At 38.5% G+C, this 11,345-nt stretch overlaps 2 protein-coding genes across 2 annotated transcripts; both read left to right on the top strand.

The window, feature by feature from the left end:
* The first annotated feature begins 277 nt into the window (after positions 1–277).
* On the top strand, positions 278–3,653 carry LOC146372154 (cytochrome P450 2K1-like). The gene is made up of 9 exons (XM_084952999.1): positions 278–576; positions 680–842; positions 926–1,075; positions 1,162–1,322; positions 1,442–1,621; positions 1,920–2,061; positions 2,280–2,464; positions 2,809–2,950; positions 3,024–3,653. The coding sequence occupies exons 1-9, from the start codon at positions 370–372 to the stop codon at positions 3,209–3,211; spliced, it is 1,518 nt and encodes a 505-aa protein (XP_084809125.1). The 5' UTR covers positions 278–369; the 3' UTR covers positions 3,212–3,653.
* A 2,114-nt stretch (positions 3,654–5,767) lies between these two features.
* LOC146372153 (cytochrome P450 2K1-like) lies at positions 5,768–10,186 on the top strand. Its single transcript, XM_084953004.1, has 9 exons — positions 5,768–6,002; positions 6,131–6,293; positions 6,716–6,865; positions 6,963–7,123; positions 7,222–7,401; positions 7,706–7,847; positions 8,717–8,901; positions 9,116–9,257; positions 9,338–10,186. The coding sequence occupies exons 1-9, from the start codon at positions 5,808–5,810 to the stop codon at positions 9,523–9,525; spliced, it is 1,506 nt and encodes a 501-aa protein (XP_084809130.1). The 5' UTR covers positions 5,768–5,807; the 3' UTR covers positions 9,526–10,186.
* The last annotated feature ends 1,159 nt before the right edge of the window (positions 10,187–11,345 follow it).

Here is an 11,345-nt window from a genome sequence, read left to right as displayed (position 1 = left end):
AGAACGGCCATGGCAACCCTGAATTTTAATGCTAAAATCTACCAAAAATGAAAATTATTATTACGTTTTTAACAGATATACTCACTTCTGTCAAAAATTATTCTAACATCCAAGTAGATATTTTTATTCTGTGTTTAATTTATTTTGTTGGTTTGTTAATGTTTTTCCATTTATTTTACAGACCAAAGTATCAACTGCAACGTTAATGATTTACTATTTCTTTCATAGAGGACCTTTGCTCTGTTACTGTCACACCTTGTATTATATGCTGCACAGTACAGGACTGAAATTTGGCAGACAACGCAAAAAGCACTAAGTCTCTGGGCTCTCAGTACAAAGAACTCATAGCAGAGAATTAGTTTCACAGCCATGGGGATATTAGATGTCTTTCTCCAATCGTTCAGTTCTGCTTTCTTGTTGGGGGCACTGACAGTCAGCCTCCTCGTCTATTTCATCGTCACTCCAAGCTTCAATTCTCAAAAAAAACAAAAGGGTCCTCCAGGACCCAGACCACTTCCTGTGCTGGGGAACCTGCTGCAACTGGACCTGAAAGGACCTTACAAAACATTGCTGGAGGTGAGAAAGTAATTGAACTATGTTGCAGATACAGTTCTCCAGGCAGCTTTTTAGCTTTGGTTTCTTTGATGTGTGTGAAAATATGAAAATATTCTGTTCTTAGTTATCCAAGAAATATGGATCAGTCTTCACGGTCTATCTGGGACCTAAAAAGGTGGTGGTCCTAGCAGGATACAAGACAGTGAAGCAGGCACTTGTAGACTATGATGATGTGTTTGGAGACAGAAGTCCAACGAACATTGCGCATGAATTAACCAAAGAGCATGGTAAAGGAATAAAATTTTTTCTTAAAATCTTTTAGCTTTTTTTCTATTTTGCTACTGTCAAACTAAAATATGACCACTCTCAGGAGTTCTGTGGTCCAATGGTGACTCATGGAGAGAAATGAGACGCTTTGCATTGACTAAACTGAGAGACTTTGGAATGGGCAAGAGAGCATGTGAGGACAAAATAATTGAGGAATGTCAACATCTCATTGAAGTATTTAAGAAATTTAAAGGTAAAAAAATTATCACATTTGTTTGAACTGAATTGAATTAATGGTCCAATTACTTATACTGACTGTATGTGTTTGTTTTGCTACAGGAGAAGCGTTTGATACAACCCAATCAATTAACTGTGCAGTCTCTAATATTATCTGCTCCATCGTCTATGGCAGCAGATTTGAATATAATGATCCAGAGTTTACATCTTTGGTAGATCGAACAAACAGATTTGTCAGACTCAGTGGAAGTCCCTCAATACAGGTATTGATTCCTACTTTGTGACACTTATGGAGTTACAGATTTTTTCAAGGTACAACTCAATAACCTTTGTACATGAAAAATGGTATTTTATGTACAGATGTATATTTGATGATTCACAGATGTATGAAATGTTTCCATCAATCCTGAAGTGGACTGCTGATAGGAACGAAGGGTTCAAACTGGCTGCTGCCAATAAAATGCAAAACCGTGCCTTCTTCCATCGCTTAAAAGAGACTCTGAACCCACAGATGTGCAGAGGCTTTGTGGATGCCTTTCTGGTCCGCAAACAAAATCTTGAGGTTGGACTTTCTATTATCTTTCAACTTGTGTTCAGGAATAAATAACTTAAGCTGATGGTGAAACTGTGCCTTATCCTGCTCAGCTATGGTTAAGACAAAACAACTGTGTTGCATCCTAATACCTTTATCACCCAGCAGATGTATGCGAACACTATTGATCATTTGTAATTCTTCTGGTGTATGTTACATCCTCGTTACTGTTCAGTGCCTTGACACTTCTTTTTCTACTGTGCAACCCCCATCCAACTTTGGGATTAGAATGATTTGAGTGACTTTGCTGTTAAATGTCTATGTGCAGGAATCTGGGATTACCAACAGTCACTTCCATGATGATAATCTTCTGATAACAGTCATGAATCTGTTTGCTGCCGGCACTGAGACAACATCAACTACACTGAGATGGGGACTTCTGCTAATGGCCAAATATCCGAAGATACAGGGTGAGGAGCTCAAATAATTCAATAAACTTGAATACACTTTTAATGGAAATCACATGACACATGTCACAAGAGCAATATCACAATAAGCATACATTTATCAAATATACTGGAGTGTTATTGTCAGTGTAACACAAGTGTAATGTGTCCACTGTTCTCGTTTAGACTCCAGAGGATTCTAATAGGGATGAAATTCAATTACTGTTACTTTTATGCTCTAGATGAGGTCCAGGAGGAGCTGAGGAGGGTCATAGGAGATCGACAGGTGCAGGTTGCTGACAGGAAAAACCTTCACTTCACTGATGCTGTCATCCATGAGATACAGAGACTGAGCAGCATCGTCCCCACTGCACTTCCTCACAAAACCACCCGAGACATCACTTTTCAGGGTCACTTTATTGAGAAGGTTAGACTAATTGTTATCTATTCGAATCTGCTCGGCATCAAGCCATGTTTTGAGATAATGTAACTACATCCTGGATCGTCCTGCATTAACTTTGAGTTGAGGTGCCAAAGTTCTAAAGCTACAAAAAACCTAAGTGCAGACGCAAAGAGCAAGCATGAGTGGGAACAGTTGTTATCAGTTTACTGAGTGCACAAAACAGAAGCTTGATGCCATCTTGGACGGGCAATCACAGGAATACGGGAAAATTTGAAACTGAATCCAAATCAAAAGTATGTGCTGTTTTTATGTGTTGTCTTAGTACGTTTTGTACTTTGTGCATCTCTGAAATCAGCTGTTATCTGCAGGGAACCACAGTGTTTCCTCTCTTGACATCTGTCCTGCATGATCCAAGTGAGTGGGAGAGGCCTCACAGCTTTTATCCTGCTCATTTCTTGGACAAAGAGAAAAAGTTTGTCAAGCGAGATGCCTTCATTCCATTTTCTGCAGGTTTGTGAGCTCAGCCATTACCACTGAGGTACATCTCTTCACAGGACAATTGATTATTATTCATCTCTTGCAGGTCGCAGGATTTGCCTCGGAGAGAGTCTGGCCAGGATGGAGCTCTTCCTCTTCTTCACCACCCTCCTGCAGCATTTTCGTTTCACTCCTGCACCTGGAGTTTCAGAGGATGAATTGGATCTGACTCCAGTTGTGAGCATTACTCTCAGCCCTTTGATTCACAAATTATGTGCTGTTTCCCAAATGTGAGGAAGAGATGGTCTTTATAAGCTTTTGTTGTCCTGTGAAAAGGCTCCAGTCAATTTTTAGCAGAATATTTTCTTGTGTCCTTAGTTATTATTAGTCCTTTATTTATCCAGGTAAAAAAAATCTCATTGAGATTAAAAATCTAATTTCCAAGAGAGACCTGGCATCATGGCAACAATTTCAGACTCACTGACATGATTTACAAAATGTTTAGTTCAATTGTTCCTTTAGTTTCAAGGTGATTTTATTAGCCCCATCTCATGTAGATAAAGATTGCCTGTTGGTTTTAAAGTAGTCTCTGAATAGCTGTCTTTAAAGTTTTGACTGACAATAAAGGCAGAATGTTTTGATTACTTAAAAATGCTACACCAGCCATGTATCGCTCTCTCGCTTGCTCATAAAGATGTAAGATGTTAAACATTTTCCTCCACAATAAAGATGAAATGCTGCATCAGTGCATGTCATGCTCATTACTGCCCCCTCAAGAAAGAAGACACCCTCAGTTTTCTTAGTAAGTACCCCCATACCACGCCCCCTGGTGGTTGTAGAAGTTTACAGATGGGTTGACAACACATTATTGTTACATTGTTGGTCTTCCATGTGACCTCTTTAGAGAGAAGAAGAATGTCTGAAAGGGACTGAAATATATATCAATGTTTATTTGATGGTTGCCAGACTCTTTGGGCCATTTTCTATCTGTCCGCTTCACTTTTTCATTTAGTGATAAGAAAAACTAATGACTCACACTTGTAGCTGTCTAAGTCACCCATAATTAAAGTGTATTCAGTTCATCTTGACGTAGTTTTTTCAGCGGGAGAAGCGTTTCATCCAAGTGACTTCTTCAGTCTTAGCTGAATGCAGGTTTCTCCAACCTTATTGCTTCTCTTAGATATTGCCACTTTATTTACCTGCTGCCCTTGTTGTTAGGAAACCTGCTTTTTTTGCTACCCAGTCACTTTGGCCAAAACTGCTTGGTTACCCGTTTTATCCTACACTCAGCTACGTCGGATAAAAAGTTATTTACCGTACTTTCTGATTTATGACATATTTCCGGTTTGGCAGTCTTATAGAAAAGCATAAAATATAAATGCTCTTTACATTTATCATATACTCAACTCTAAAAGTCAATACAAAAAAATGAGCTTCAGTTTCAAATAATGTTAAAATATAGTAAAAAAAAATGCTGCACTTTAAAGCGTTTACACAAATAACTGTGATATCAGGTACACACACACACACACAATATATATATATATATATATATATATATATATATATATATATATATATATATATATATATATATTGTTAAGGTTCAATATTGAGGAAGGGTACAAGAGGTGATCGAAGAATAACCACACTGATCCGGCCGGGTGAAGTCAAACGATGATTTTAATATACGCGTAGGAAGATCACTCTGTACGCAGACAGGAATTGATCTTCAACTTATTCAAAGCATAAACAGATATTTTATACCATCAGGGCTTAAATTTAATGACGCCCCTTCAACGTCACAGATACATTTTATACATAGGTCAGATCAAAACCACAATGACTTTTAACACAGTTTAAAAAGAACATTGTCTCCTATCTTCATAGCAGGTATTTTCCTGTCAACCTTTTGACTTCCAGTTCTCGTCACAAGACACTCATCCTGCAAGACACTGTTCCTCTTTTTGCAGAGATAACAAGAAACTGTTCCTCTTTTTGCAGAGATAACAAGAAACTGTTCCTCTTTTAGCAGAGACAATTTCACAGTTACAAGCAGACATGGCTAACCTCTCACCTATAAATGAGTCTAACTAATGTGTGTGTGTGTGTGTGTATATGTCACGACCTCACTCAGCCTCTATGTCACCTCTCACCTACTAACGCTCACAGTCAAACAGAGGCCCCTGCCAAATGTGTCACAATGTACTCAAACTAAAGATAGAATATAAACTAAATAAATGCTTTCAACCAACTAATACTACTTAAAACTCAATACAAGAACATGAACATATGAAAGATAATAGAAATGACCTGATATAAGTGTTTTGTAAGCCTGTATTGCAATTCCCTCTATGTTCTAGTTTCCCTCAGCATGTATCACCTGGACAGTCACGCCAGTGAAGCTTAAGACCCTTAATGAACCGAACATCAACTCAAAATAAGCACAGATATGCAATGTGTATAAAATAGTTATAACTGCATCTGGAATACAAGGTTAATATGATAACAGTATGCATAAACATCTTAAGGCCATCTTAAAGCTATCTGTTACATTGTTAAAGCAATGATCATACTGCAGATTATATTGTGCTGGTACAATACTTTTGTTCATCCCCACAATATATATATATATATATATATATATATATATATATATATATATATATATATATATATATATATATATATACATACACGTTTTATTTTATTTTATTTTTTCATCCTGAAAATATAATATTGACACAGACCAAAGTACTAACTGCAACATTAATCATTTACTCATTCATAACCACAGAACACTGTTTGCACTGTTTATCCCTGTGCAGTGTCTTTCACAGTCACTGAGTTTTCAGTGCAAGTAACAGAGTGTATATTTTACTTGAAAACCATGGGGATATTAAATGTTTTTCTTCAGGCCTTCAGTTCTACCTTCTTGTTGGGGGCTCTGACGGTCTTCCTGCTCATCTATTTAATCTCCTCTGCTAGCTTCAGTACCCAGGATCCCCCAGGACCCAGACCACTTCCCTTGTTTGGGAACTTGCTTCAGATGAACCTGAAAAGACCCTACAAAACATTACTGGAGGTGAGGTAAAGCTATTGGGCTGCTTTTCTTTTAGGCTGACTTGTAAATTCAGCTTTCCATGCAGCTCTTACAACTTCCAGGGTCTCTCTAATGTGTGTCAAAATATCAACATATTCTGCCCTTCTTAGCTGTCCAAGAAATATGGATCAGTCTTCACTGTCTATCTTGGACCCCAAAAAGTGGTGGTGCTGGCAGGATACAAGACAGTGAAGGAGGCACTTGTTGACTATGATGAAGTGTTTGGAGACAGAGATCCAATTCTAATTGTGCATGAAATGAACCATGGAAATGGTAAAAATAAAATAAAATAAAATAAAAAATGGGCATAACCACATTATGTGTCTTAAATCAGCAGTCCCCAACCTTTTTTGCGCCACGGACCGGTTTATGCCCGACAATATTTTCACGGACCGGCCTTTAAGGTGTCGTGGATAAATACAACAAAATAAAACTCGTACCGGTACCGAAAAAAAGAAGATTTATTCATAACACACGTGAAAAGACCCAGGAAAACCGAGTTAACGATAAAAACGATAACAAAATAACGCTGAAAACCGATAAAAACCCTGAAAACCATACATTTCACACCTGAGCCTCTACTCTCGCGGCCCGGTACCAAATGACTCACGGACCGGTACCGGTCCGAGGCCCGGGGGTTGGGGACCGCTGTCTTAAATTATTATTATTTAAACTCTATACACACTTCATTACAGGGGTTGTGTGGTCTAACGGTGATTCATGGAAGGAAATGAGGCGCTTTGCACTGACTAACCTGAGAGACTTTGGGATGGGCAAGAGAGCATGTGAGGACAAAATAATTGAAGAATGTCAATACCTCATTGAAGTTTTTAAGAAATTCAAAGGTAAGATTTGTTTAATTTAAAAAAAAATTATTGAAAGTTGATGAAGATTAATTTGACTGTTATTTGTTTTTCACTCCTTTCATTTGTCTTGTCACAGGAGAAGCTTTTGATACAAACCAAAGATTATCATATGCAGTCTCTAATATTATCTGCTCCATTGTCTATGGAAGCAGATTTGAATATAATGATCCAGAGTTTACATCTCTGGTAGATCGAATGAGCAGAGGTGCTAAACTTTTGGGTTCTCCTTCAGTACAGGTAATTTCTACAGTTACTTTCATAAGTACATAAAGCATCAGTTGTTGCAGATAACAAAATATTATTCTAGTTACTGATGGTTATATGATTTTTGACAGATGTACAACATGTGTCCAGCGCTGTTCAGTTGGACTGGTGCCAGGAAGGAACTGCTCGAAATGTCTGCTACCAGTAGCAAACAAAACCTTGCCATCTTCAGTCGTTTAAAAGAGACTCTGAACCCACAGATGTGCAGAGGCTTTGTGGATGCCTTTCTGGTCCGCAAGCAAACTCTGGAGGTTGGCATCTCTATCACTTGTCAATTTGGTAGTCTGAAATAATTTTTTTTTTTCCCCCCGCCTGTCCCATTTGGTTCTTTTGCCATCAGAATTATTGTCTAAAAGCAAAGAAAGATGCCCAACGGATTTACTTTGGGCTGAAATTATTAACTGAAGGGTGAAGCTGTGCACATTGCTGCTTAACTATGGTGAAAAGAAAACAAATATGCTGTGCCCCAATAGAGTCAATATAAGAACAAAGTACACCCTGTGTCAGTTTTAAGGGAATTAGATTTACTGGCATTTTATTGTTGCATGTCTGCAGGAATCTGGGATTACCAACAGTCACTTCCATGATGATAACCTTTTGATGACAGTAATGAACCTGTTTGCTGCTGGCACTGAGACAACATCAACTACACTGAGATGGGGACTTCTGCTTATGGCCAAGTATCCAAAGATTCAGGGTGAGGAGCCTAAATAATCCACAACTTCAATGCGCTAATGAAATCAAATGACTGTAACAAAATCAAATAAATAATGTCACCTTCATTTACAGCCGTTTCAAAAATTAAGATTTCAAAGGACTCTATTTATGTAGTGAATCAGAAGAGCCAACTCCCATCGAGTGAGAGCCCCACTTTATTTTAACAAAGTTTGTTGTGTTGCCACAGTATTTAACTGTCTTCCCACATACGTCACACACAGCACAATTTCTATGCTGAACGTAAACTCAGTTACGATCTGTGAACAAAGTCAAGATTCTGTGTTTTGTGGTCTAATGTTTTGTGCCTCGGGTTTCTCATTGGCTCACACTCTTGCTGGTATGGCAACAGTACCGCTTACAACCACAAAGCTCTCCAGAGTGTGGTGCGGTGAGCTGAAAGGATAATTGGAGGTGAGATTCCCTCCCTCCAGGACATCTACAAGAAGTGGTACCTGAGGAAAGCGGGGAGGATCATCAAAGACTCCAGTCACCCCAGTCATGACCTTTCAAACTACTTCCATCTGGCAGGAGGTACTGCAGTATCTGGTCCCGAACCAGCAGATTCAGGGACAGCTTTTTTTATCAGGCCACCAGACTCTTGAACAGTGACACTTCATAGGCAACTCACTCTTACCTACCGGAACTTCAACACTATACACACGATATTGTAGAAATATGCCATTTCTTTTGCACAATATTCAAACTGTTGACCTCTATATATTTTACATAGATGTATATACACGCACACACACATATATGGTAAATGGACTGATTCTTATATAGCGCTTTTCTACTCTCCCGGAGTACTCAAAGCGCTCAAATTCAATTATTATTACTTTTATACTCCAGATGAGGTCCAGGAGAAGCTGACGAGGGTCATAGGAGACCGACAGGTGCAGGTTGCTGACAGGAAAAAACTGCCCTTTACTGACGCCGTCATCCATGAGATACAGAGACTGAGCAGCATCATCCCCACTGCACTTCCTCACAAAACCACCCAAGACATTACTTTTCAGGGTCACTTTATCATGAAGGTAAGACTACATAACACACCTGTGCTTAAAAAACCTGACCTGCACAAAGCCGCCATGTGGGAGAAAATATAACTGCATCCTGGATTGTGTATGATCATTTTGTGTAAGGGTGATGGTTTGGTAGTGCAGGTAGGAAAACATAAATGCAGATAAAATGCATGTAAATACAAGGTGGGAACAGGTTTTAGCAGTCTGTATATTGTAATTTGTGCAGGGAACCACGGTTTTTCCTCTCTTGACATCAGTCCTGCATGATCCCAAGGAGTGGGAGAGACCACATAGCTTTTATCCTGCTCACTTCCTGGACAAAGAGAAAAAGTTTGTCAAGCGAGATGCCTTCATTCCATTTTCTGCAGGTTTGTGAGCTCAGCCATCACTGTTTAGTTTACATCTGCTGACAGGACAGCTGAAGTAGTTCTTTGATTGTCTATTACAGGTCGCAGGGTTTGCCTCAGAGAGAGTCTGGCCAGGATGGAGCTCTTCCTCTTCTTCACCACCCTCCTTCAGCATTTTCGTTTCACCCCTGCACCTGGAGTTTCAGAGGATGAATTAGATCTGACTCCAGCTGTGGGTTTTACTCTCAGCCCTTTGCCTCATAAACTGCGAGCTATTTCCCGTATGTAAGGAAACTGTATTTGAACGCTGAACCAGTCTTCTCTGAATCACATTATTATTTCATGACATACAAGTAATCGTAATAGATTCTGGGGAAAAAATGGATTAGGTAAAGGCTTCTTTGGAAATTTAAGAGTTTGCAAAGCCAGAGCTGACCTCTGGGCCATAGGTTTGATATTGATCCTTTAAATTTAAGCTTTTTGTACAGCTCCTTCACATGAATCTAAGGCTACGTTCACATTGCAGGCAAAAGCGCATCAAATGCGACTTTTTTGACCCTATGCAACCCATATACGATCATGGTATGACAGTTTGAACAGCAAAAATCTGATATTTTCAAATCCGACCTGGGTCACTTTCGTATGCGCATGCGGGCCGCTTTGAGGGTTCACACTAGAGCGCGTTTGCTGTCACATTTTATTTGTAGTGTGAACAAGCAGACAAAAAAATCAGATTTGATCAAAAAATCGGAATTGAGCATTAAGACCTGCAGTTTGAACATAGCCTAAGTGAGCATTTTCTGCTGGAAATGGAGTCTCCAATGAGTTTTTTCATAAGTTGGTTGATTGTTTTGCTCAACATGTTCACTGTAACTTAAAAATGTTGCACAAGCACATGTTAATCTCTCTCTTGTTCATGAAGACTTAATATTTTCTTCATTTTCTCCACAATAAAGTTGAAATATTAAAATGAATACACCCCACACTCATCATTTCCTTCCTCACTCCACCAGTTTTCTCAGCAAGTCTTCTAAGTGTCTATGTTTGACCAGCTGGAATATAAAACACAAAGAACTTTCATACAGACCTGTTTCCCATTTAATCTTTAATGTAACTGTAATGCTACTGGCCCTCTGATGATTTTCCTTATATGTCAAAATGGAGTCTTTTTATGAGTAAATCAAGCCAAATAGGTGTGGAATAATTTTACACTATTCTACAATCCATCATGTTTAGGAAGTCAGTACTATATGGGAGGCGACATCCATATAGTACTGTGCAGAAGTCTTGAGCCACCTCTGATTTCTGTATATTTTGCTTCCAAAAAGCAACACTTTCTTGTCTTGTCAAAAGTGCTCCTTAGCAATAGTGCAGAGAGATGGATCTAGACCTTCAGTTCATTCATCTGGTGTTTGCTGAAGTGGCATCAGACGTGCTGTCAGTGGAAGGTTGTCAAGAAGCCATTCTTATAAAAGAGAAAACGACTAAGGTGTACCAAATTGTTTGTGCGCTGTAACAAACAATTTGTCCATAAGGTGGAGTTCTAAGTCAAGTTACGTTACTACTGCAAATGTAGCAGCCCATTATTCATATTGATGCGTCGAGTGCCACAAAAATATGACACATAATATGACACTTTTTATTAAAAAACAAAAAAAACAACAGGTCCTGTATATTATTGTGCCACACATCTAATGTTAGGTGGGAGGTTTTCACGTGTCTACTTTGTTTCTAGTATGTTTCACATATAATTGTAACATCAGTAAAAAACAATAATAATAATATTTTTTTTGTTATTTAAAAAAAATGCATTCATTATTGACAGTTGGAAATCACAATAAAACTGATAACTCTATATTACGGGATGTGTGTGGATATAAATTTATGTCATTAGAATAATTTGACTGTAGTCTATTTGCTTAGGTTTCTTCCAATGTATTTAAACTCATTCTTACTAAGAAAAAGCGTCCAGCCCCTAAAACAATATATTCCAAATCAACAGTTATAACAAGTGGAAGAAAATCCAATTTGTTGCAGATGTATCACTTGTTGACCTCTTCGTCCATCAAAATTAACCAATCAGAGAGCACCACCCGATCCAAAAAAGGT

The sequence above is a fragment of the Perissodus microlepis genome, chromosome 15 (assembly GCF_051167445.1).
Source record: "Perissodus microlepis isolate ML-2025 ecotype Zambia chromosome 15, ASM5116744v1, whole genome shotgun sequence".
In the NCBI taxonomy this organism is placed as follows: Eukaryota; Metazoa; Chordata; class Actinopteri; order Cichliformes; family Cichlidae; genus Perissodus; species Perissodus microlepis.
This window is presented reverse-complemented; position numbering and strand designations above follow the sequence as displayed.